This window comes from Dermacentor albipictus, unplaced genomic scaffold (assembly GCF_038994185.2).
Source record: "Dermacentor albipictus isolate Rhodes 1998 colony unplaced genomic scaffold, USDA_Dalb.pri_finalv2 scaffold_15, whole genome shotgun sequence".
In the NCBI taxonomy this organism is placed as follows: domain Eukaryota; kingdom Metazoa; phylum Arthropoda; class Arachnida; order Ixodida; family Ixodidae; genus Dermacentor; species Dermacentor albipictus.
In genome coordinates, this window is record NW_027225569.1 from 2,970,248 (window position 1) to 2,998,158 (window position 27,911).

A 27,911-nucleotide genomic window follows, 5' to 3' on the forward strand; every position below is an offset into this window, starting at 1 on the left:
CAAGTACATAATGGGTAACACACTTGTGCTTGAGTGTGTCCCATCCCATGTCATCTTGTTGGTGCTCTATTACTCTTTCTGGGCAACAAGCAACAGGAGGGTCAAAGGCAACAAAATTGCACATCACAGCCTTCGTGTTCAGCACTGTAGCGTCTGTCACACTCCCGAGACAATAGCTCAAGTATTTGTGTGTGCCCTCACTAAGCGGGCGAACGAAGAACACTTAAGTCTAGTGTTGACTGCTTGGACTATCGCCCCTTTTAGGAAGAAAAGATTCTGGGCATGTGGTGAAGAGTTGACTGTGCCCAATGTGCCATGAAGTCTCTTGAACTTTCTACATGAGACTGGTTTAGACGATTGCCTCTAGAACCTGCGAGACATGCAGACAGTGCAAAATGGGTTTGCATGATAACTTATTCTGTGGACAAGATTACTCTTGCGTGTATTGCGTCTACAGTGCGCCTCCGCATATTGGACGTGTATATATTAGCTCATTGTACCATAACATAATCACATATGCCACCTACCCTTCGCTGTATTTACTGTTTCCCCTTTCCCCAGGGAAGAGTAGCAGGCTAGAGGCAGGCTCTCCAGGCCGACCTCTCCTCCTTTCTCTTCATTAAATTGTACTCTTCCTCCATGACATGAGAGTATGCATTGCTGTGACATCTGGGAACCTGAAGGCTCTAATACATTTATTCAAGATGCTTTCATTCAACGCCGCTGCACATCGCCAAGCTTCTGCGACAGATGTTTGCGGACCATCTTCATTCGCTTGTCCGCCACCTCCTTTGGAACGTCGCCCATGTAGATGGCAAGCATCGCTGCATAAAAAGTGTACTATTAACCTCATAAAGGAAACACAGAACTAAGCACAGTTCTTTACTACTCCATGGGTACATTCAAGAAGTCACTGAAGCACAGTATGTAGGCAAAGACAAATTTAGTTTACAAAGGAAGCATGAATTAATTTCCTCAGAAAATATGTGCACTATAATTGTTATGCACGGTCATGTGTAATAGTGGTGTGCTTGATTACTTCATATTTAATATGAAGCTATGAAGCATCAATGCATCAAAGCTGTTACACTACTGCTAGTGAGGTACTATGGACATGAAATGAAATGCAAATGGAGCTCCTAACTGAAAGTAAAGTCTGCGCCCGTACAGTCGACACCATTGACATGCACATACTTCCGGTTTGACTGTCCTGTGCAATGATGTTCCCTCTGTACTGCAATATTTTAGTTTCTGTTCTGGTTCCCTTTTATTTGAAAGCGAAAGGTTCTGGCGGAGTAATGACGACAGTGCAAACTGTACCACTGCGTTTCATTTGACACCAATGGCATATACGGTTTCACCGCACTGGGCAATAATACTCGCCCTGTACTTTGATATTTTAGCTTCTGTTTTCTTCTATTTTTCTTCTGTCACATTCAAATAAAAGAGAGCCAGAACAGAAATGAAAAGGGGGGAGCATCATCATGCAGTATATTCAAACCGGATGCGCACGCCTGCCAATTGTGATGACCGGACGGTCACACAAACCTTCAGTTATGCTCTCCACTGTTCACGTTTTATTTGACGCCGATAGTACCATGTTTTGCTCCATATGACTTGCAATGCATGAGCACAGTTAAAGGGACCCTGAAACGCTTTTGACGATTTTCTACAAACGTACTGAGTCGTTAGAGTAGGTCCTTCTGATCATTAATTGACACATCTAAGTGCTCTGCGTAAAGCGTGTAATTTATTATAACGTTTTAAAAATGCACATCGCTGCCGATCGCAGCACACTGCTCGGCGGAATTTTAAGCCGCCCCTACCCATATGACCGAAATTACCCATATGACGCCAGTGGGGCGAGCCATCCGATTGGCTGACCAGGGCAGGTGATCAATAATTTTTACAACTTTATGGTAAAGCAATGATCTTTGTAATAGTTGGAATGTTAGTTAATTTGTTTTTATATAAAGAAAGTAGCATAAAGAGAATGCACAAGAACAATTTTTCAGTGCACTAAAGCACTTCCGGCACACAGCAAGTGTCGTCTGCTTGTGTTACAACGTACTCCATTTTGACGAGAGCTCCGCGGTCAGAGTTGGTCTCAGTCTTTTCGCGAGCACTATGATTCGACTTTGTTGCCTTGTGGACTGCAAACATAGCGACTAGCAATATGTCAAGCTGCGACATCGTGTCCCTCTGCAAGGCAGCGTACGAGCGAACTGGCTGCGGCGCATCGGACTGCCGCTATCCGATCCGCGCCAGGATTTACGCGTTTATGGTCGTCACTTTACACTGGAAGACTACTAACGCAATAGCGTTTCGCGAGTCCCGTATTAGGGCAAACGCAAGCGCAAGGGGACAGTCTGGCCGCTTGACTGTGCCGTAACGGGATGAGCCGAGATGAGCAGAAGGGCAAATGTGAATGGTCTGCACGGTGCAGCCACCTGGTGGCATAGAGCTCAACCATACACAGTAGCTGCAACGAAGCGTATTCTTTGCTGCTGGTGCGTATTTTTCGCAGGAGTGTAATCATCAACACGTTTTTATAAATGTTTAAAATGTTTTACACTTGGTTAGAGCAATATTAGCGCTTTGTTTGGCTGGTTAAGCGCTGCGCCAAGTGTCTGGACCGTGCAGACCAATCAGGCCGCTCATGTACGTCTACGCCAAAGTTCCTTCATCAGCTTGAGTTTATGACTCCAGTCATTTGCCGAAATGACCAGCTTGCCTGTGGTTAACGGGATACCAGACACGTTCGGCGCTACGACAGAATGCTCGCAACGCACGCTACTTCGATAGCTCTCGCTTGGGGTCGACAGCCAAGCGGCTAGCGGAGAGGTTTCGCGCGGGCGGGGACGGGCTCCAAAACCGGAAGTGGACGATGTGACATCGCATCGTGACGCAGGACCAGTGAAGGCGGAGCTTAGCCCCGCTCGCTCGGCAAACGAGTTGAGGAGGAAAAGCATGGCTGGGGAGGAGGGTAACTTCTAATTGCTTGTAGCTCCAGTAATACGTAACGCTTCACTTAAATTGTGGTGCGAATGTTCTACTTAAGCTGTACCCTACGCGTCTACAAAATTTGTCCGAACCGTTTCAGGGGCCCTTTAACACCTGACCATAATGAGCATCTTAATATACATACAGCGATGAGAAATAAAGATATGGCTAACTATGCGAGTGCAGCAAGTTTCTGCCCTAATTTCAGTAATTCACCGGTGATGGCAGCTTGCGTTCTTGTGCAAAATTGTGGTCAGAAATCTAGCGCAGTACAACCTCATTAAACCGTACCCATTTAAACAGTAGTTTCGTTTTAAAAGTAGTACAGTGAAATCGCCAGCTCAGTGCCCATTGAAAATAATGTTTTGTATCCGCATAAACCGTACCAGCTTATTGCGTGCATATCGGTTAACACGTAGCGTTTCCACTTTTCATCGCACAATCACAGCAGTGTGTCGTCTCCATCGAGCAGCCCAGCAGAGCAACAGGCCTCAGAAATCAGAACGGCCTCCAAGCATCCTGTGCGTTTGCGCATGAAGCCACATCAACATCATTTCGGTGCCATGCTAGAGAGCGTTGTGGCATCGTGCAAAGGACTTCCGTGATACCGAAGCTTGGATAAAAAAGACGCCGAGGGCTCAGCATAGAAGAAAAAATAGGCATCGTTCGTGCTATCGAACGTGATACGAAGAAGTCGGCACTGGCACACGACAAGCATTTACTGTTGGCTATGGTGTATGGCATTTAGAATGCGAAGTTGCTCAGCAGCGCTGCTGCGACCGCGAAGAGATGTCAGCTACAAGGTTCGACTTTTTGCCATCGTTGCCTCTGTTGTTTCCAAAGTGTCAACCAGCGACAGTGACGAGGACGACATGGAAAGCGACAGCACGGACGATTCAGGCCCGACAATGGCAGAAGCTACGCGTTACGTCAGCCTTACGAATGCAATTGCCGCGATGAAAACAGCACCCTGCAATGAAAAATGCGCCCCGTGACTTCTGCAGCGCTACCGCCTCCATGCACAGAGAACATGCAATGTCAATGAGAAGTTTGCCATGCGAGTGCTTGGCGAGAAAAGGGGGCTGGCTAAAAAGCTGGCTCGCAGCTTCAGTATACCAGTGAACACTTTTGATCACGATCAAGCCCGATGCTGATCAGAATTCTAGACTGTGATTGGCTGCCTCACGCATCTTGCGCAAATGAGCCAATTATAACTGAGCCAACGACAGGCTGCTGTTGTCGCTGCTAGTCCGCCACGGCATCAAATGAAAATAACACTTTTGTTGCGCGAAGTGAATAAATACTGCTTGTTCTTTCTCCCTTTAATCGCACTCTCTCAGAGTTCAGTTTTTGACAGGCAAGTGGGCGATCTCATGCTATTTCGGTTAAGCACTACTGCTGTTTAGTAAGTACTTTTCCCAAGCTCCGGCCAACTACGGTTTAACGAGGTTCCACTGTAATAGCAAAATATGGCAAACAGTTGCCAGACAAGTACTATCTGCGGAAAGACCATGGTAACAATAACTCAATTAAACAAGCCTTCAACTTTCTTTTTGCTGCAAAAATACTGAATTCGCCATCACATGCATAAATAACAGAGCTAAAATACTTTTTGTTACCATCATTCAATGGTAGAACATAACACAAGGCGATTAATCAAAATTGATGTGCCAGTTTTATGTAAAATAAACCACATTATAATAAAAATATAAAACATGCGCAACATCAACGTGTAAACTTTCTAAAGGCCACAAGAAAAAAATATATACCCTTTAGAGACGAGATTTTTTCTGGCGTGAGTGGTGGCTTTGCCTCGGTGTAGCCAAGGGAACGGGCTTTGTTTGAAAGGGTCCCCGTGACACTCCTCGTCTTCAATTGCTCTGCCGTCCACAACACGGTAGCAGCGCTTCTGCAGAACATCGAGTCTGTCGACGCACTAAACAAGCAGTCCCAGGCTTTCTGGTCCACCCAGAAGCCGCTGCCTGCATAAACCTGCATTACACAAAGAAGTAATCACTCACAAATTAGAAGCACTAACAGGTCCATATAACTTTTTTATTTAGTTTTGCTTTATCAGAGGGCTAGCTGTCAACTCCATAACTACAGTGTCATGCCAGATTTCCTTGAATGCACAAAAAATCACTTGTGCACACAGAATGGAGTGCGGCTTCTTGGCCATAGAGTTTCGTTATCTAACAAAAATTGAAAATTATGAAAATTGGACGTAGCGGTTGCAAACTGCTAGTGCATGTGCTAGCCTGGCTGACCAGCACACAGTTTACTGCATGGCTTGCAACCACTGAGCTAGGCAGTGCAGTAGTTGAAAATCGCCCAACAACTGTCTTACCGAGGCAGATACAGGTAGGACTTTCAAATGCATACCTGTGAGCTGTCACAGAATAATTTATCACTTTGTCAATTTATCACTTTGTGACAACATTCAGGCAATATCTGCAGCCAATAAATTTGGTGTGATTACCTTTCCGTCATCTCTTCTGGAGCCTATTACAAACTCCGAGTTGCCGTACTGAAAATCTGCATCGGCAACCTCCTCACAATGAAGATCGCCTGCACAACAAAATGAGGTTTCCAACGCACAAATTACAAACAGTGTAAGCTAGAACAAAGAAATTGGTATAATAGAATTCTTAGGACTAAATAATATATTGCATAGAACAAATAACTAGTACCCTGTTGTAGTAATACAAAGGATGGTAAGAAAATGGAAGCAGTCACAGTCAGCAGAGTAGTTACCCTACCAAGTGTGCATTTTTTTAATAAACATTAAACGAACTGAAGCTAAAAATTATTCAAGAAATAAGGAAGTGAAAATTTCACATCACTTCAGAGCCTAAAGGATAAATAAATTCGTAAAGCTTGCCTTTAATAAAACCAAGGATGCTCAAGTATATAAACTTTCTGTCCTTTGTGTCCTAATCTTTATAGACCTCTGAGGCAGACAATTATGCAGATCCCACACATTGTGGGAATCAATGTTAGGCAAAGCATTACACAGCTAGGTAACTAGCCATCTAGCATACAGGGACACTAATGTAGTGCAAATAGAACAAAGAACACACTGGAGAGCATAGGCGCCACCCACAACCAATTCATCACAGCCCCTACAAGACTAGGAAAAACATGCCAGCAAGACTGCAATAAATGAGTAGCAAGTGTAGTGCCCATGCTGCCCCACCATATGTTCTCTGCGTTTTATTTGCCATGCAATGCCATGCCACCTTCCTCAAGTATAAAAGAAAATTAGGTTGTAGTGTTTTTACATGCCAAAACCACGATCGGATTATGAGGTACGCCATAGTGGAAGACTCTGGGTTCGTTTTGACTACCTGGGGTTCTTCAACATGCACCCAATGCTTGGTACATGGGTGTTTTTGCTTTTTGCCCTCATCAAGATGCAGCCTCCACTGCTGGGATTTGATCCCACAACCTCGGACTTTGCAGCACAACACCAAAGCCACAACGCCACCGTGGCAGGTTTCAAGTATCAACCAACTTGCCTAACAACTTTAGGGCCGCATAGCATCATTTGGGGTTCCATGAAAATGGTGCAAATGTCTGTATAGGGTGCGTGTGTGGCAACAGCAAAGGATTGCAAGGCAACTGATTTCTTGCTCTCTAGAGATGAAACATTCAACTTATTCCGGTACGACCAAGAATAACCTCACAGGTGGATGAACTGCGGCAATCACAAAAGTGATGCAATGTCACGGCATGCGTCAGCTTCGGCAAGAGAAGGACCAAGAAAAGTGGTGCATGCTTGCATGATGGAGCAAACTTGCTATGCAATGTGATGTATGCCAAGCACATTAAAGCAGTAGCTTGCACATGTGAGGAATTGTGGTAGGCGGCCATTCTCTAATGACCCGTCGTGGTTGCTCAGTGGCTATGGTGTTTGGCTGCTGAGCACAAGGCCGCGGAATTGAATCTCGGCCACAGCGGCCGCTTTCCGAAGGGGGCAAAATGCGAAAACGCCCGTGTACTTAGATTTAAGTGCCTGTTAAAGAACCCCAGGAGGTTTAAATTTCCGGAGTCCTCCACTACATTGTGCCTCATAATCAGAAAGTGGTTTTAGCACTTAAAACCCCATAATTATTCTCTAATGCCATGCATGCGCCTGTAGCATAATGGATATTCCATCAGGCTGTTGCACGGGGTAACCCTAGTGGGTAACCACCACTAGACAATTTTTGTGAAAGAGGCCCCACACAAGACAAGACAAACTTCCAGTAATGTACCTTGTAGAAGCACAGAATGGTTTGTATTGAAATGTGCTTTTAAGGTGACATATAATGCAATTTGGCCATTCCCTTATTGGTGGCAGGGTGTCCAGATCAGTGTTACTGCCTCATTTCTTATTCTCCCAATCATTGGAGCAATTATATTCGCAAATATTCAAGCATAACAAGGGTTTGGCTGAGGTGGGACAAGTGCGAACTGGGCACCAGTACGAAGGGTGGTCCAGGTGTACAACCTGAATAAGCTGATCATGACGATGATGACTAACATGTGTTTCCTATTCGCACGAGGAAGACCAAGCTGTTAAATCTTCTGCACTGAGCTAGGTTCTACACAAGATATAAAATTGAACAATGTTTTTGCTTTATAACATTATCAGTAGCACACTATTTCTTACCTATATTTTCCAATGGTACTGGCGCCAAGGTTTCCACAGACTCTGCAAAATAACCACAAATTTATCACACATTTTGAGTGACCTAAGCAGCTTCAGACATTAAAGGAGTACCGACACAAAATTTCGAAGTCTGGTTAACGTGCAAGATTCATTCATGTGGGCACACACACATCGTCTGCAAAATATCAACGGCGAATACAGCTTAGAACATATTTAAAACCAATTTTACAGTATGTGTGCGAAGCCAATTGCAAAACGCAGCACCTCACGACATCGACATCTAGGAAGGATCATAAACAACCGAGAAAATGCTATGTTACGAGTTTGCGATGCCATCGCGACGCCTCCAGCAAGCAAGTTTCTCGCCGCTCTGAACATCCCAGTGTCTTTTTTTTCCCCTGGTCGCGACATTGACATCTCTTGCCGCTGACAGCGGCACAAAAATCAGCTAAAATTTCTTTCTGCACAAAGTAACTCGTGCAGTAAAGTGGCTTCAGAAGTGTGCATGTTATAAAATGATGCGCAATAGAGTAAATCACTGGCGTGATTTTGACTCTCGAGCAGACAGCGCGGCCCCCACAGCAATCGTCTCTGTAAAGCGGCTCGCCTGACCAACGTGTTTTCTCATTGCTACCAATGGCATCGGGAAAACTAATAGTATTGTCACTTATGAGTGGCACAAATGTGCAGGCATTGATTCTGTTGAGGAATATAGCTGCTTTATTACAAGCTACGGAGGGGTCGAAAGGGCCATCGGCCTCGGATCCTACAGCCAGCGAGCTAGGCCTATATGCCGTTTGCCAGCGGTCGCCAGCTCGCCCGGCTTGCTCATTTGCTGTACCATTGGTGTGATAAGTCGCAGAAGTGGTCCAAGTTTGTGCATGCCACTGGACGCTTAGAATGTACCCCACTGAAGAGCAGCCAGATTTGCTCGTTTTATTTCGAACATGCCTGGTATAAACAAAACCAAAGCTGTTCAGTGATCTTCCACCAAGACTATGTTCCCAAGCCTGATGCTGTGCCAACTTTTATCCTGTCTTGTCTCGTGCTCCGGAATATGCTTCATTCCCAAAGCGCCCTCGACGAATGCTTCGTACTTATTGTAGCAGTGCGTATGCATAATGATAGCTGTTGCTAGCCACACTTTCCGAGTCGCTGCTTTGTAGTGGAGCCAATCAAAAGCGGTCGAAAAGCAGTCATCGCTGGACGACAATGAAAATGAGAACAACAACGATGGCGAGGACTTCGCAAAGCATGTGCAGGCGTAGCAGACCAACTAGCATCACGAATCTCGCACGCCTGCGAGCACGTCACAGTTTTGTGCGATCACGTGTCCAGCTGTTTTTACATTCCTTGTTTGGCCTATCTTGCAGCTCTCTGAAACCAAAAATTGGACTGGTCGCTACAGACAAGACTCCGAATAATTGCCTGTCGTGCTCTGAAGCCAATGATGTTTCGTGCCGTGATTACTGGGTCATTAGCTACTTATTGCACCAGAAAAAACAGGACAGAAAACTTTTGTGTCAGTACTCCTTTAAGGCTTCACAAAATTCCACCAGGCTGTAAACGTGCCACAAATTTTCATTCCTTTCACTCCACAGCCTGCATGTACAACAAAAGTTTGATCCATACTCTAATGACTGTCTCACTCATTCAAACAGATTTAAATAGTGGAGAGATTGCTGCGGTGGCGACATCTTCAGAAGAATGAATGAATGACTCAGTCACATTATGATCTCTATCAAATCAGCTGCTTCCAGTGCTATTTACTTATTTTTTTTTTAAAGGCTGGCAGTGAAACCACCTACTCGCAAGCACCTGTGACAGAAGGATGCAGCAGATTCACCACTACTGAGTGTGAGAGCTCTGTAAAATACAGGCAACGTACATGAAAATTACCTCAATTACATCCTAGAAAAAACAAGTCCCCATGAACCATGCTTGAAAAGCAGTGGCTTCTTTATTTCATACTGGTTAAAAGTTAAGTTATTCATTCAAGAGCCATATGCCAACTGCTTTATGCACGAGCATCTCTGCAACCCTGGTTAGATAAGCAAACATAGTACAGTAAAAGCTCGTTAATTCGAAATCGCTTAATTCGAACTGTCGGTTAATTGGAACTGATGCCCGGGTCCCTGCAAAGCCCTATGTATATCAATGGGCCGGAACGCCTGATAATTCGAACGTACCGGTACTCACGTCGGTTAATTCGAACTAGGAGCCGGCAGCCGACATTGCTTCTCGTAAATAGAAGTCGCCTCGTAACGAGTACAATGCATTGAAATTTTTTTTTTTAATATGCACAGCGACGAGAATAAATAAGCCAGCGCGCATTTTTGCACGCACGAGGCGAGCCGCCAATTTCCTTGCTGGAGCCTCCGGCGTTGTTGTTGTTGCGACTGAGGGAAGGATGAAAAGGAAAGTGCACGGGCCTGCCGATTGGCTCAGGCCGAGCCATCACCGCTGCCGCGTGCAGATAGAGGAGAGTTCAAAGATAAGAGGAAAGAAAGAAAAGACGCGCGTCGCAACAACCGCGTACGCCGCAGCGGACGCTGGCAGAAAAAACAGATAAGCGGCCGAAGCCGCGCTCGCTCATCGCTCGCTGCACACCACTCTCCGGCGCATGCCGTAGCAGGTTTTCTCTGACGCGCGGGCGCCGCCGCCGCCGATGCTCCGGAGCAAGCCGTTTCAGGTCTTCGTTGCGCTGCAGCGGCTGCGATCGGTGGAATGCACGAGTAGTCTTTTCTTGTCGCATTTTGCATGAGCTTGCTCGTTTGTGTGGTACTATCTCGCCGCTGACGTCTCATCGACTGTGCCGATCATGGCGAGCCGTGGACAGTACTCGGCAAAGGATTTAAAGACTAAAGTTGAAATATTGCAGGCGGTTGAATGCGGTCTCTTAAGGAAGACAGCGATTGCCGAGAAGTATGGCATCAAAAAAAGCACGTTGTCTATCTACAGCAACAACAAGGACTCTATCATCGATGCTTACCAAAAGGAGATTGAGCCCTCGTGGAAAAGACTACCCCGGCTCACCCCGAGATGGAGACTGCTGTCATTACGTGGATAAAGGATGTTCGCAGTAGGAATATTCCATTAAGTGGACCCATAATTGCTGCGAAGGCAGCGGACTTCGCCAACCAAATGGGCATCAGCGACTTCAATGCATCGGAAGGCTGGTTATCACGTTTTAAGGCCCGCCACGGGCTGACGTTTAAGAACGTCTGCGGAGAGGCAGCCGCAGTCGAGAAAGAAACCTGCGAAAATTGGGTCTCAGGTGAATTGAAGGAATATCTTGCCGATTACCCGCTCAGCGATGTTTTCAATGCTGATGAAACCGCACTTTATTTTAAGTTGCTCCCAAACAAGACTGTGAGCTATAAAGGTGATACGTGCTCGGGCGGAAAGCGCAGCAAGGAAAGAGTTACCGTGCTAGTGTGCGCGAATGTGACAGGCATGGAACGGTGCCGCTTGCTCGTGATAGGCAAAGCAGCGAAGCCTCGTTGCTTTAAAGGCGTGAAGACTCTCCCTGTTGAGTACACTTCGAACAAGAAGTCGTGGATGACGCGAGCAATCTTCACGGACTGGTTGCGCACACTAGACAGAAAGTTCGCGGCACAGAATAGAAATATTCTTTTGTTCGTCGACAACTGTTCGGCGCATTGTGACATCAATGGACTGAAGGCGATCCGTCTGGCATTTTTGCCAAAAAACACTACTGCTGTGCTGCAGCCTATGGACCTCGGGATTATTAAAAATCTAAAGACTCTGTACAGGCGCCACCTCCTAGAACGGATTCTTGTATGCATGGAAAGCGGGAAGCCGTATGATGTCAACCTGCTCGGAGCTTGCCACATGCTGGCAACATCGTGGAACGCCGTCAAGGCAGACACTATCGCTAACTGTTTCCGCAAGTGTGGCTTCAGTGAAACCACAGAAGCCTGCTGCACAGCCGACTTTGATGTTCAAGTGGATCAAGATGATGGCTCCATCGTGCTGGACCCTGCCTACGCTGTTTTATCGGAGGGTGTGGACTTCGAGAGCTTTGTCGACGTAGACAAAGGCATGGAGACAACGGGGCCTTTAACTGACGCCGAGATTATCGAGGCTGCGTCCAGTCAGCAGCACGACTCACGCGCGGCGAGCACGCCTGACAGCGACGACGAGTTCGACAAAGAGGACGATCCGTTGCCTCCTCCGAGCGCATGTGAAGCAGCATCGGGACTCGATCTGGCTGCGCGCTATTTCTCCACCGATGAGAATTCGGATGCTGCGCTGGAGATGTTGGGCAAGTTGCAGACAATGCTTCTCGAGTCGCGGCGAAGAAAGCGCAAACAAATGCAAATCACCGATTATTTTTCATGTTGATATGCTTCGATTATTATTCTTTTGTTAATGAACATGTTTTTGAAGCATAAATAGTGTCATATTTCATCATTAAGCCTGACGCTCACGTGGGTACATTTATCATTAGTTCCAGGCGCATAAATTGATTGGATATCTTTATTTCCTTTGGTGTTTGGACTCGCATGATTTTAATACCCGCAATCGCCGACCTCAAAGAGTAGTAGTGCGTATTCCTCGATGACGATCCCAGATATGGCTATTTTGGCTTCGGCCCTAGCAGCCAAATGCAATGGCCATTTTTTTTTTGCCGCCCGCTCGTTAATTCAAACTCCGCTTAATTCGAACAATTTTTCAGTCCCCCACGAGTTCGAATTAACGAGCTTTTACTGTAAAGCTAAGCCAAAGACAAGACCAATGCATGGCAGCACGGATTGTAATATCGCTAGCACCTCATACACAATTGCCTTACATGAACATGCTACTGGAAGCATGTAACGTACATGAAAGCTGTTTAGAACCTTTTTTAGAGCGCAGCTCTTTGGCGTCCGTTCCTGGGTTTCGCGTCGTCGTCGGCGTCGTCGTCGACGGCGTCGGCCTCGTAACCAGCTCGCCTCCGCCGCCGTGCTCCGCCGCCGTGCATGCGCCGCTGCTCCGCCGCCGCGCATGCGCGCTGTCGGCTCTCCGGGCGAGGGAGGATGATGGAAGGGAGGAGGAGAGACTGTGGAGGAGGGCTGGCTACACAAATGGCTCTTTGGCGTCCGTTCCTGGGTTTCGCGTTGTCGTCGGCCTCATAACCAGCTCCGCCCCCCTTTCATCCCCCCAGCGCTAGCAGCGACCGACTGATACCGCTTTCGTGAGTCCGCTACCGCACTCACGAAAGACGTCGTGCACTTCCTGCAACTCGCATTAACCGTCCATCGATCCACACCGATGTTAGTAGTGGGGGACTTTAATGTTGACATAAAGACAAACAGCAATTTCCTAACACTTATGCGGGAGAACATCCCGTTCCTCTCGCTCGTAACGCGTCCCACGGCTGTGACAACCTCTCGAGGCACTTGTATAGATCTCGTCTTTGAGAATCAAGCATTGGTGTACCAAGTCGAACATATATCAGTCTATTTCTCCGACCACAAAGCTTCCTTCATGACTGTCAAGAACTGTTAATGGAGTCTTTGTTAAAGGAATACGTGTGAAAAATAAAAAAAAATTCTGTGATAGCGCATACATGTGTTGCTCGATTTCTTTGCCTCAATCTATCGAAAAGGTGAAACAGCTTATTTGCTGCGCTCAAATTTCGCATTAGGAAGTAACGTAATCGTCGGTAATTTTTTTTTCAAAAAGCTAGCAGTTGCATGAGTGTTTTTTCGGCGTAGTGCAACTAGTGCACAGACAACAAAAAGAACCCACAAACAGTCAGTCTTGTTCTTCCTCTACATCCATGTACCAATTGCACTACATCAAAAAACCTTCATGATGACATACCAATAAGCCCATATCTCAGCACTAATCAACTTAAATGAGTAAAACCTACAAAAGGGATAAAGAATTTGAATTCCAGCTTTCTAGGAGAAATAAATGAATGTGAATATTTATCTTAGTACCCTTTATCCTTTGCTTCCCTTCATGAACCTAAGCTACCAATAAATCTTGATAAACACCTTGCAACTCCCTTCTACAAGTTCACACTGTTTGTAAAATTTGCCCTAACCAATATGATGACAATGCCACAAACACCAAATTTCATCAAACAAAAAGGTACCCATACACCAAAGACAGATCAAGTAGAAACAAATCATTTAACGTATACATATTCCTTACCCAACTCTCCTGATCTGTCAAAGTTTGATGCTGCAGCATCATTGTTGTGAGGAGTTCCACATTCTGGAGAATCATCAGCAGCAGCATCCTGTTGGACAGTTGCAGACTCTGAGGAATAAAAATATTCACATAATTACTGCACTTACATTCAACTACACACACCTGCCATTTAGCTGATGGTTGCCTATTTTCCTTAGTTTCTCTACTTACCTGACATTAAACATATCACCGAATTTCTTGATGGCTTTTACTTGCCTATTCACACTAAGCTACCTCTACTACATTTACTTTCTTAGCTGGGAAAGTTAGGCACTGAATATGGGAAATTTCAAGCACTTTCTTGGTGTACCTCACAGATGTTTCTAATTACAAGGTTATTAGACATTTTTGCCATGATCAATTATGGTTTGACTTGCAAAAGTGAAAGAGTGCATTGAAAGTGAAATTGCGGCGCTTTAAATAAGCAAGCACCTCTTACAAACATCATCAAGCATGCAAAACATCAATGCACAAGTGCATCAGTGTTTCAGACTGCCAACAGTTTCCTTCAGGTTTGGCAATGGTGCTGCTGTTGAGCTCAGCTGTAACATGACGTGGCATATGCTGCCAAACTTATTTCAGAAACACCTAGCACCATTACAGGTATAAATGTAAAAAGAATATGTACTGCACTGTAGTTTTCTTTTCACACAAGAGAATGTTGAATTTTCAGCCATAGCTTCATCACTACTGCTTGTGTGAAATATATTCCTGATATTTATATTTTGTACAGTACAGCTAAACCATGCAGCTTGATCTTAGTTGAAGGAAAAAAAAGTAACAAAGCACAAAGGACAAGAAGAGACGTTCATACCACAATGGCTGGACTATCAACTGAGCTTTATTAGAAATGGCATAGTCCCAGTAAGGCCAGCAGGGCATGCACAACAACACGAGCACTAATCACAGAGCATGAAAAGTCAAGTTCGCGCCACTAGCGTAACCAACCCAAAAAGGCACATTCTTTTTCAAGTAAGCGCACCGAGGTTGTACTAATGCAGCCATCATTAGTACAACGTCGGTGCGCTTACTTGAAAAAGAATTAGCCTTCTTAGGTCGGTCACAATAGATGCGATAACTTGACTTTTCATGCTCTGTGATTAGTGATCCTGTTGTGCATGCCCTGCTGGCCTTAGTGGGACTACGCAATTTCTAATAAAGCTCAGTTTATAGTCCAGCCATTATGGTGTGAACCTCTCTTCTTGTCCTTCATGTTTTCTGACTGTTTCTTTCCTTCAACTATGTACCAACTGACCCGAATTTCAACCCTTCTGCATCTTAGTAAAAGCCCTACGAGGAAAGTACAGAACAGAACTTATGAAATTTAGAGCTGAAAAGCAAAGTTATAATAAAGGGGAAGCCTTTGTTACAATAATCATCTCCTTAAAAAAAGAACGAAATGAAAGTCGAAAAACTTGCCACCAATGGAAGAAAAACACACAACCTGAGCATCACTTGTACAAGGCTATACAAATTGAAGTTGTGCATGGCAGCTGTCCTTTATAGAAAATTGGGCAGAGTTGGCAGGTAGGCATCCACAGTTCTTTCAAGTGCCCCGAATTGCAAGTACTATATGTGTCCCTCCAGGGAAGGAAAAGTAACCACTGAAAACTAACATATAGCACACTACAGTGCAAACTTGCTGCAAATAGCATGTGCCCCTCATTCCTCCTTCCTCAACTGCCTCCCACTCGGATTGCTCCTTTGTGCTCGCAGTCAGGAAAATCAAGTAACCTTACACAAGAGCAGAACAGTAACGGATGCACAAAAAAAATTACCGACGATTACGTTACTTCCTAATGCGAAATTTGAGCGCAGCAAATAAGCTGTTTCACCTTTTCGATAGATTGAGGCAAAGAAATCGAGCAACACATGTATGCGCTATCACAGAATTTTTTTTTTATTTTTCACACGTATTCCTTTAACAAAGACTCCATTAACAGTTCTTGACAGTCATGAAGGAAGCTTTGTGGTCGGAGAAATAGACTGATATATGTTCGACTTGGTACACCAATGCTTGATTCTCAAAGACGAGATCTATACAAGTGCCTCGCGAGGTTGTCACAGCCGTGGGACGCGTTACGAGCGAGAGGAACGGGATGTTCTCCCGCATAAGTGTTAGGAAATTGCTGTTTGTCTTTATGTCAACATTAAAGTCCCCCACTACTAACATCGGTGTGGATCGATGGACGGTTAATGCGAGTTGCAGGAAGTGCACGACGTCTTTCGTGAGTGCGGTAGCGGACTCACGAAAGCGGTATCAGTCGGTCGCTGCTAGCGCTGGGGGGATGAAAGGGGGGCGGAGCTGGTTATGAGGCCGACGACAACGCGAAACCCAGGAACGGACGCCAAAGAGCCATTTGTGTAGCCAGCCCTCCTCCACAGTCTCTCCTCCTCCCTTCCATCATCCTCCCTCGCCCGGAGAGCCGACAGCGCGCATGCGCGGCGGCGGAGCAGCGGCGCATGCGCGGCGGCGGAGCGCGGCGGCGGAGGCGAGCTGGTTACGAGGCCGACGCCGTCGACGACGACGCCGACGACGACGCGAAACCCAGGAACGGACGCCAAAGAGCTGCGCTCTAAAAAGAATAAATGTGCACAAGTTGAGACTGCGACACACAAAAGTTGGAAAAAAGTAGTAAACAGCTGCCTGTTTGGTCTGCCATGTTGACCTACCACTTCAGCATTGCATAATACAATGTAAGCTCCAAGCTAAAACATGGACATTACTTACCTCTGTGGGCCAACTCCTCTGGGACGGTGGTCCTGTGAAGTGGGAGTCTTGCACGTCCTACAGAAAGGGAATACTTGTGAGTTACGTCAAGAAATTAGACGCCAGTGGGAAAAAAAAAAACCTTCCTCTACAGTAGCTTAGGTACCATCAGTGTGCTGGGCATGCATGGCTTGAGTGAACACTACATAACAGGATGAGTACTGCATAATGCAAATCGCCTGTATTATTAGACAATGACTTACCTGTCTGACAGTGCACCCTTGGTGCAGGCACAACACTGGTTGTGGACCCTAGAATATCAAAATACCACAAACTGCTGAAAGACCATATAGGAACAAACACTGTTATTACAAATACATTCCTGCAATGCGAAGTCATTACTCAAGTGATCACAAAGCAAGTGCCTTTATTGCATTTAACATTACAGTGCTTGCGAAGATAAAGTGCAGATTAATAAATACCTTACACAAGCTACCCAAATGTTTGCAGAAGGGGTTTGTATGGTTCACAGCAGACACAATTTCAGCAAACCAATACATAGTTAACCAAAGTTTGTAAACTTTTTTTATTTTGCAACTGTGTTACATACTTATGTTAGAAATTTCAAGGCAATTGTATGTGAAGGGAACTTCACTTTGATTCTACTAAAGCACTTGTGTTCCCGGATATCAATTTCATACTCAGTATGCTAATCTTACCTTCAGGGGCAGAGATAATCTTAATAGATAGGGAAAAGACTGCATATGTTGTAGCTTGACGCAAAAACCTCTTTTGCATTCTGGGACCAGGAGCACAGCTGTTATCAGCTTTTACACTGGCATGATATACGCAATATGCTATGTCACATGATGGGTTTGCCTTGTGTCGACTCCTCCCTCTCCTTTAAATGTGAAATTCACACAAAGAGAGCCAAATTTTATTATAAATATAACGGAACAGAAGTACTTTATAAGAACCAAACAAAATGTAGTTGTCCTCAAATATGACCGTCTTCAAATTTCCAACGTAAATGTACATAACGAACGTGACAAAAAAATCTAATCAACAAATTTTCGTTAATTATGCATCTCCAGACTCTGTTGCAAATACAGTTGCCGACTGATTTGCCGGACTCCAAAAATTCGGACATGCTCGATTATTCGGTCTGCTTCGCGGCACTACCATTCTCCCCATAGACCATAATGTATAACAATTGCCAAAAGTTTGGACACCTTGCAACCTCTCGTCTGATTTTTCGGACACTCCTTGAGCACATCAGTGTCGTAGCCGCTGAGTCTCATTGCTTTCATCTTCACAAAAAAACAGCATGAAAAAGACATGGACAAGCAAAGAAACAACAAACACAGGACTGTTTTGGAACTCTTGTTTCTTTGCTTGTCTGCATCTTTCACGTACAGGTTTTTTTGTTCAAATGAAACCATACCAAGTCACCCAGCTATTAGTTTTTGATGAAGAAACCCATTACTCTCAATTTGTTTTCAATATTGAACTAGCCTTGGACCATATTAAACTTAGGGTCAGACGCCACGTACGTTTGCCAGCGCATGCTCACTCCTGGCCGCTCCTGGCTAGATGCCTTGGCAGACATCGCTTCCTACTGAGCTATTGATAGTGCTCAATTAAAAATGCACAAGTTCGATGTGGTACTATTATTCGGTCAAGCTGTTTCAGGACAAAGCCAGTCCGCGCGATATTGCGCAGCCAGATTGGAGAACATGAGCACAAGTGCACATTCCAGCCAGTGTTGTACATGCAGCAAATGCTGCATATATGCATTATAGTTACATGTTGCTGCGTCTACTACATAGCGTAGATACTGCAGCTGCCCCAGGGTACTGCAATGAGCCCACTAGCTGAGCTCACTGCAGCTCGCTGAGCACAAGTGTGCTTGGCATAGCCTTAGCAGTGAATGGCATTGAAGGAGCACAAGGACCACGAAGGGGATTAATGGTGATTTTTGAATGCCGATAGATCTGCTTCTACTGAACGCATTGAAGCACTCTTTCAATGCAAAGTATTCATGAAATAGACTATATTAATTTCAAGTGCATTTCCCGAGTTCTATACAAAGTTTTTCGCAGTCTCTTTAATAGTACATACGCACAGGGTATAAAATAAGGCTGAATGATGCTTTGAAGATGTAATAATTGCATGCTACACAAGCACTCCAGTTGGAATGTTATAGTCCAATATAATGATACCTAATGGCCCTTATGCTACATCAAATACAGAAAAAAAATACTTTCTTGAGTCATTCTTTGTTCTTTTTTCAATACACTTTACTGTGGAAAACAAAATAGTGCTTGTAATGAAGATTAAACTAGATCGCACAGCAAAAGATAGAACTTGCCTCCAATGTTCAAAGGGGTGACAGGGTCCGGCTGCGCCCGTACCGACACATCAAATGATGTGGCGTAGACAACTCTGCTTTCTGAAAGGTTTTTGAAGGAGGCATCTGAGCTGTCAACAATTTACCAGTACCTAAATATCAACTTATGACTGGCACCAGTAAATGACAAATGATAACTTCTGTATGAAATAGTATGTATCCCACAAAGACATATAATGTTTAATTAACCCATTTACAAGAAAGCACAAGTCAAAAACAGAGAATGGAGTAGAAAACTAAGACAACATAGCAACACATGCTGCCAGCTGTTCCTGCTTGTCGTTTCGCCAATGCTAGCAATGAACACAAATATTTCTCCTGCTGCAACTTTTGCGTTCGGGAAGCACAGTTGATCCCTTATGTTTCTTTGCTTAAGCAGTATTGACATGAGTCACGGAAATAACATATCTGCAGAGCAATAACCTCCAATAAGTGACTGTGCTTGCGCAACAGTGTCAAAACCCATTAGAAGTTCTTATACTGAAGTGGTGGCAACACAAACATTTCTAGCATTTGTAGCAATCAGCATTAAAGGTCAAAACAACTTCACTTTTTCTCTTAGCATACTTTGTTTCATGGAGGTAAAGTTTCTGGTCAGAAAATATTAATCCTTCATAATTCAAATAAATTAGCCCCTACGGTGCCTTTTTGGTGTAAGTGCAATGCTTTGAAAAGTACATTCTTAACTGAAGCACTTATTTATTGCAGTTCATCTGTATGCTTTTTCTCTGCAAAGGCACCAACTCTACATGATATATTTTTACAACCACTTGCAATTGCCTTTATGAGACACCAAGAAAACTGAAGAGAACGACCTGTACTTTTCTTTTTGTTCAGATTTTCATTTGGGGAACAAACAATGAAACAAATTAGACTTGAAAAGGCAATGAACACTGCAAATGCCAACAAGCTCGACTTCTGTGTACAGAGCATGGCTGGTGCAACATGTGTATAGCAGATGCACCAAATTTCACAGCTATACCACAAATCTGCTGCATTTAGCTTCTTTGTAGAAGGCATATCGCCTTACCATTGTGCTCTGTATTGTTCATCTATCTAGCACTCTAAACAAGAGAGAGGTTCACAGAAAGATTAAGTTGTAAGAAGAAACTTTAGCTTGTGGCCAACACCAAGTTCTTTATTGAAATACATGCAAAATGCAAATATGTTTTGATGACACATCTGCTCGGCTAATTTTAATACAATTCGCTGCACTTAAGAGAGTTAAAATTCTAATGATTATAGGAAACAAATTTTGATTTAGGAATATAATGTTTGACAAATATTGCCAACAACAGAAGCACGAACATTACAAATCCATAACTCGGCACCAAAAGCAGACCATCACAGTTCTGTAAACTTCATCCATTAGAGCCATCTAAATCAGAAAATTTATTAAGATTTTACAGCCTACATGAATTGGTTAAATGTTTACAGGGGTTCTGCAAAAGTCCAACCCATAAATTAAAGGCACATCATACATCAACTTTGTCCCATTTATATGTCAAAAGGTGAAATTGACAGAATTGTGAAGTTGTTGTTTTTGTTGTCGAGTTAAAAAGTTGTAAGCTTGATAGTCTCATCTTCTGAAATTCTGCAATTTTTAACAATTCATGTGAAAAAGTGATGGCGTAATAAAAATACCCTCCCTGCAGTCCCTAGACAAACCTTTCTTATTAAATGCAGTAAACCTAATCAAACTTGGAGCAATGGTTACCGAGAAAAACGATTTTTCTGTTTCTATGCATTTTGAAGCCACATACATAAACTTCCATTAGTCATTAACAGCATTTAAACAACAGATGTCTCAGGCTGGAGACAATGCTTCAAGAATGGATTAGAGCTTTTGTCCGACTTGTGTTGATCACATAGCAAAAGGATCTCAAGCATTTCCTACGTGTTTCCACTTGACCAAAATTCCAAACATTGCTTCAGTGCTTCTTGCTGCATTAGCGTGATCAGATGTCAGTTCCGAGAATTCGCAGGACTGTCCCGAATATCAATTACAATTCCTGTGTTCCAACTTTCCCTCAGGAGTAAGTACTAGGTCCACATTGAAGTTTGATGATACTGCTTGGAGGCTGTGGGGGTGGGGGTATTCTCTAAGTGTCCACCTAGAGATGTCCGTTGTGTCTGCTGTTGAAGTTCTGATTGGCTGGGCTGGGCTATGCATCAAAAGGAGACAGGCGCCCCCTGGCCAATCAGAACTTCAGCAGCAGAAGAAATGGACATGTCCAATAGGTGGACACTTGCAGAATATCTCCTCCCAGGTCACACTACACACTATGCACAATGAAAGTGCTCCAAATTACTCAAGCTTGCCTTTCTTTAAGTATTTTTCAGGAATTTCGCAATGGAAAGAATATTTCATAGAAAAGTCAAATGAGTGCAAAACTACCAATGGCAGAGTCTGTCATGACTAATTTCCACCTAAAATGCAACATTTTACACTTTAAAGCATGGTCCAGTCTTAAAAGCAGTAACGTTGGTGCAATGTCACGTACTGCTACAAAACTCCCAACCTAAATATTCATCCCTAAGCCATGTCTGCCATCCTGAGCTGCCCATACTACTCACACCCAACACCACGCTTAACTAAGTGAAGTAGCCTAGTCGATACGCCTTTTGTAGTACACTCAACCCTGGGCACATGGCAGACCGACATTGCTCAGGGTGATATGCCACCAGACAGCTGCAAACAGTAAAGCATGAAAAACAATAATACAGGGAAAATATAACTGAAGTGAACCAGGCAACACAGACAGGAACCAATAGCCTCAACTATGGTGTTCTAGAAGGGGGTAGTGGGCTCAGGAGCCGGAGCGCCCTATGCATTGCAGCGAGGCGGCGAGTGTGGACGGGACGCGGATTTCGGTGGCGGCGCTGTAGTCGCGTGGGCTGGTCCCTCCGCTGCTTCGCCATAGAATAAAGTGCTTCGCGCGCTTGTTCATGCGGGCTTGATACGCGACGTTGACTTTTTTTTGGTGTTTCAACCTACCGTTCGAGTCCGTTTCGCGCGCAGTCGGCCGAACACGTGAGAAGTAGGAAGGTCGAAACGGCAACGACACTGCTTCGCTCCCGGATGTGAAACAGGATATAAGTGGAAAAAAGGAAAGCAGTCATCGTTCACCGCGCCGAAAGAAGAATAAACACGGCAAATTTGGGAACACAACTTGCACCGTCAAGACAAAAAACTCGACGAAACGTGCGGTTTGTGTGCGAAACACGCTAGAAGAGTAGGTGGATTTTTAAGCGATTCAACTGCAGATGGCCTAAGGGTGTCGCTATCCAGCACATTATCACTGCTGGATTATCTTGTCAGCCAGGGATTTAGGTATGTTATGACATCCAGGTTAAGCCAGGATTCGCTGGAAAACTTTTTCGGTATAGTCAGGCAATCATGTGGGTCTAATGACCACCCAACACCAACGCAGTTTCTAATTGTCGTTAATTGCCTATATCCTTTTATAACCTTGCGAAAATAGTATGCTCAGGCAATGCTGACCTTAATGGAGCTAGTGGAGAAATGAGTTCTCTCCTGAGCGTGCAAGATGCTCCAGCTCAATAAGCCAGGGCTGCTGCAATCGACCATCTCATTGAGGAAGGAAACCTAGCTTCAGCCGAGCGCATGATCCGTAGTATTGCTGCTGAGCACAGAGAGTTGGTGGATCAGAAGAGCGACGACCGTTTAATACATGGCAGGGTATGTTGCTTGAAAGTTTCTGAAGTGTTATGACTGCATGTCTAGCAAGGCCTTTCTTTTGGAAACCCCCAATACGGAAAGCAGAAACTCTGAGTTCGCTGTGACATGCGACAAGGGAGGGTTGTTATATCCTTCGCTGGGCATTGAAGAAGTTGGAGGACATCTTAACTGTGTTCTTCAGCCGAGAGAAACTCTGCAGTGACAGCATAGTGGATGTAATGTTGCTAGTGAAGGAGAACTTCGGCTATGCCTTAGGCTGCAGCCAGCACAAAGATGTGCTCACAACAGAGTTGAAAAAGTTCTATGTGCTTACCAGGCTTCACTTCTATGTAAAAGGGATCAACCAATCGCGACAAGAATGGCGTAAAAAGAAATTGCACGCGAAGATGAGCCGTTCTTCATAGTGCCTCTCTCGTAGCAGCCATGCACTTTGAGAAGGGAGTAGCTGCCCATCTTTTGTACCAATAAAGATTGTTTGTGGCCACCACGAGTTTTCTTTATTTTGCTGTGTTATGGAACTACGCTATCCCTGGTAACCACTACGACCGCATAATAGTGGCATCACCATAGGATTACAGTCGCCGACCGATTTTCCGGACTCCAAAAATTCGGTCAGCTTCGCGGCACCGCCATTCTCCCCATAGACCATAATTTTTAACAACTGCCAAAAGTTCGGACACCTTGCAACCTCTCGTCCGATTTTTCGGACACTCCTTGAGCCAACTCGGTCGAGAGCACCATGCACCGACTCTGACCGGTGCATGGTTCGACTCACTGAATGCCATTTTTGTTTTGAACGGAGCTTCCTTGCTGCCCCACGAAGTGGCGCTACTGGAAATCCCCGCTCATCATCATTGTTTCTGCTGGGTTCGATAGAGTGGCTCTGCAGCAGTTCCGGTTTCAGCTTAGTAAGCCATGTCAAGACAATCCAGCAGTTGATTTGTTTGTTAGCGCAAGACGCTGCGAGGGCGGCGTTTTTCGTTTGAGCGACTGGTGTTGGCACGGTGGTGTTTGCTTTGTGTGCTGTGTCGAGGTTTCGGTAATCCAACGCGGCATACGTAAACATCGCGTCAAGTGTCTAATGGCGCCGACAGTGCCCGCACAGACTTCGCTGGGGAATGCCGGCAAGCGGGTACCAGGAGGCCTAAGATTTGTCGCCTTCCGATGTGCTCCCTACTGACGCACAAAATGTTCTGCCGAGACCTGCGCAGTGGTTGCATTGCGATTCCGGACACTGTCTCATTTGACAGTTTCATAGGTACTGACACTGCTGTATTGACATGCGCAGAACTCGACGACGGCAAGATCATTCGTCAGGTTTCTGCTGCACCGCCGGACGATGACTGAGTCGGAAGATGACGCACCATGTGCTACGCTGCTGTCGCATGCGGAGCGTGTACAAGCAGTGACCGAGTTTTCCGCCGCTAATAGTGACCGTACGACCCCCTCCGAGATTCAGGCTTATCTGATTGTGCGTAAACAGAACAGCGTGCAACGGCGCATTCACGATTTCTTCCAAGCCTACTGCCGAGCCCGAATAAGTGCGTGGAGATAAAGGATTTCATTTTTTTTTCTTAATCTGCTTTTTCGGACACCTGTTTATTCGGACATTTTCGCAGTCCCCGTGAGGTCCGAATAAACGGTCGGCGACTGTAACTCCCTAGCTTTCAGTGGATATATGCTTTCGTAAACAAAATCGCAGTTAAAGTAATAAAAGCTCATCATATCTGGCCTCTGTTCCGAATGTGTTAGTACACGTGCCGCAATTGTTTGGCTCACTTGAACTTGTGAATGCGATTGGGTCCTGACCTGTATAAATATTGTTAATCACAAATGAATTAAGCAATTTACCCATTCACATATTTACCTCTTCTACGGTGTACGCGAGCTTTTAGTTTAGAAATTAGTCACATCGTTGTGCGGCCGTTAGTCTGCACTCGTTGGGTCGGCTTTATTTTCACGCAAGCTTGAAGAACGTCCGTCTTTCCACCTTTCTCTGCGCCTTGTCTTAATTTCAGAGGAATTTTTCAGAAAACATGCTACGGAGCTGCGCGCTTTCTTTTCTCGGCGTGACACCAAGTGCACACGGCTTTCTCTACGTTGAAAATGCTCAGTTTCACGTGCCGTACAGCCCATGCTCTAGTGGCGCCATCTGGCGGCGTCAATGAGATGCCACACCCGCAGGCTCTCCCTGACCCCACTACCCCCTTCTAGTTCACTATACCTCAACTAAACCACAATTATGAAATATCCTGCATTTGTTTATGCTGGATGTCACATGGGGCACTAAACATTTTCATGGGATCAACTTCATCCTTGGTGTGGGAACTTCCCAACAGTACATTAATGATCCAAAATGCAAGAAATGAAAACACTCGCCACTCTGAAAAAGCTTGTACGACAGTGTCTTCTGCAGCTCCATGTTCATGCCACGAAGCTGCCGAACTTCCTCCTTTAGCTCCTTATAGTGCTCCTCGGCACATATGCAAGTGCCTCTTAGCAAGGCACTGCTTTGATCTTGAGGAACCTGCTGTGCCGAGGAGACTGCATGAGTATTTTGCCTCAATTGTTCTCGCAAGCTGTCAAGCTCACTTTGCACAGCTTGCAGCTCCAGCTGCAAAGCTGTATAAACACTTCTGGGGACGAAGTCGGACTCGTCGTCCTGCAGGACTTCGTCCACCAGCTCCAGCTCAGACTTCTTGCGTGCGTCCGTCCTCAACTTTTTTTGGGACTGCTCCACCTGCAGTTCAATAAGGCACAATAGATGCCCTGGCAAAATGAACGCACACCACTTTCTGCACAGAATGTAACAGTTAACTGTAATGCAGCACATGACTTTATTTACCTTCATACTACAGAATAGAATTAAAACACAAGCAAAGCTATACACAAAAATCAACTCAATGTGAAAAGCAATAAAAACAAAGCTGGAACAATATTTCTGTAGATGTGGTGCAGATGTTACACTCACAAACAGAAGAAAGCAAGAATTTGCACTCCATATTTCTGCTGCATGCTCGTTAAAGATGCTCATATTATTATGATGACGATTTGGGATTTCAATGGCACACTCATAACACCAATAATAACTAACCAATTCACATACACCAGGTGTTTCCATTACTATACAAGAACTTTATTTAAACCGTGCGTGGCAGGTAGCAAAGTTGTAGCCCACGAACCCGATTGCTCGCAACGACTGCCAAAATGGGCACAACACAAAATAATTTCTGCAAATCATTGAGGGCTAACGGTAGATTTGGAATAAACAGAGTGAGCATGCTACCGGGTGATGACTTCGAAAAGGCACTTACTTCATATTATATTTATCGGTTATCTAATATATCCCGGTTATCTGCCCTACGCATTACATTGCCAGCCCAGCTACACCTATTTTTACAGCACAACCTTAGACCAGCGAGATGTAGATGACTTGGAGGTAATAAATGAGACCGTAACTAGGCTGGCTTCAGAAGCAGCAATTGAAGTGGGAGGCAACGCACTAAGGCAATCAATAGGTAAGCTCTCCCAAGCAACGAAGCAAGTAATAAAAGAATGACAAAAAATGAAACAGTCCAACTCAAGAGATCAGATAGAATTTGCGGAATTGTCAAGACTGATCAACAAGGAAAAGCATATTCGAAATTATAACGTAAGAAAGGGTGAAGAAGCAGGAATAAATGGACTCAGCTGGAAATCAGTGAGAAGAAAACTCGGCATAGGACAAGCCAAGATGTATGCACTGAGAGATAAGCAGGGTAATATCATCAGCAATATCGAAGATATAGTAAATGCAGCGGAATAATTCTATGCCGACCTATACAATACCCAGAGCAGCCAAGATACTCCCATTGAAAGTAGTAATGATCAGGTTACGGAGGCTCCTTCTATAACTTGCGAGGAAGTTAGAAGGGCCTTGCAAGACATGGAACGGGGGAAAGTGGCAGTAAAAGTTGGAATAACAGTTCATTTAATCAAAGATGGAGGAGACATGCTTGAAAAGTTTTTGGCCCTTTATTGTGTTTGCATTCTGTTCTTTCTCTTGAAGACGTCACAATTAAGATATTGAATCAGTTATAAGTTCAGAGTGGGCATCCCACCCTGTCGCTTTCATCGCATTTGTCTCTTCTAGCTGTTTCTTTTGTCACCATGTAAACTTGCCCAACTGTCTGCTTTTGCCTAATCAGTACACTGTTGTCTTAGAGGTGATGTGAAGCTTTTGAAATTGGCTTGCAGTACATCTACAGGGTGTTATGAAGGTGGAAAGTGCTTGGTTTAAGTGAATGGTGGTGCATCACTTACTGACTCATTCCACTATCACTAATTAGCACACGGAATGCTTGCAGGTGTTCCTAAATTCTTTTATCATTCTTTTCACTGTAGTATGTGTGATGCAATCACATTGGCTTCCGTGCAGGTTGGACATCACTGTCATTACTTTTTGGAGACGTAAGGCAGTTCAGCACATAACATAAAGTGCTCTAGCCTTCTGCCTTGCATGCAGCAAATGCAATTATCAACAAGGCATTACCTTTTCTTTGTTCCTCTTTCGTCCTTTTGGTAAATCCACCACAACCTTCCTGGGGCGCTTTTCCATATATGCTTTCATCTCCTCCATCGATTCTGCAGATAACAAAACGATGTGGGATGCAACCCAAGCACACGCAGACACCAATATCCTACAAGGCCTATTGCATAATGTTCCTGCAAGCACGACAACGCCGTTACAATCCAAGAAAAGACGCCGCCTTTTGGAGACTCTACAGCCGTTGTGAAGCACGCCTACATGAAATGCTCATGATGCAATTATTGTGCGATAGCGTATATTGAAAATTAAAGGCTCCAAGTGAATGCACATACAGGTAATGCTACCGCCATTTTCGAGGCGTAACACACTATGTGAAAAGGTATAGATAAGCTGCTTCCCGACTTAAATTATGTCGCTACGGCCGCTGCCTATACACAACGCACGCTCTTTGACCCATGACATCATGGTGAAAGGGTACGAATGGAGCTTGACGTGTCACTTACCAGTGAGATGCAGGATCCGCGCTTCATAGAAGTCGCCGTCTGTGCTGTCATCTCCAGCCCAGTAAACGCTGTAAGATTTGGTAGGCTGGAAATCTGCGACGTTCTTGGGCTTGAAGTCTGTGATTGCGCTGTGCTTCACGACAGCCGTCTTGCCATCGATTAGGTATTGCACGTACGCAAACATCGTCACGCA

The 27,911-nt window shown here is 44.8% G+C and overlaps 1 protein-coding gene across 1 annotated transcript; it reads right to left on the bottom strand.

Moving 5' to 3' along the window:
• On the bottom strand, positions 1–27,911 carry LOC135913417 (BEN domain-containing protein 5-like). The gene is made up of 11 exons (XM_070528902.1): positions 27,719–27,911; positions 27,219–27,310; positions 25,067–25,427; positions 18,946–19,026; positions 16,838–16,885; positions 16,596–16,652; positions 13,826–13,933; positions 7,658–7,699; positions 5,483–5,571; positions 4,773–4,995; positions 1–824 (listed from the first exon to the last, which is right to left on the bottom strand). Exons 1-11 carry the CDS (start codon positions 27,900–27,902, stop codon positions 715–717), a joined length of 1,395 nt encoding a protein of 464 aa, XP_070385003.1. The 5' UTR covers positions 27,903–27,911; the 3' UTR covers positions 1–714.

Bases quoted from the DNA above. Each gene is read 5' to 3' on its own strand.
- LOC135913417 (XM_070528902.1), bottom strand. From the start codon at position 27,902: ATGTTTGCGTACGTGCAATACCTAATCGATGGCAAGACGGCTGTCGTG. The intron at 5,572-7,657 runs GTAAGAAATAGT...TTTGTTGTGCAG, and splicing joins AGTACCATTGGAAAATATAG to GCGATCTTCATTGTGAGGAG. The intron at 825-4,772 runs GTATATATTTTT...CTTTTTATGCAG, and splicing joins AAAAATCTCGTCTCTAAAGG to CGATGCTTGCCATCTACATG.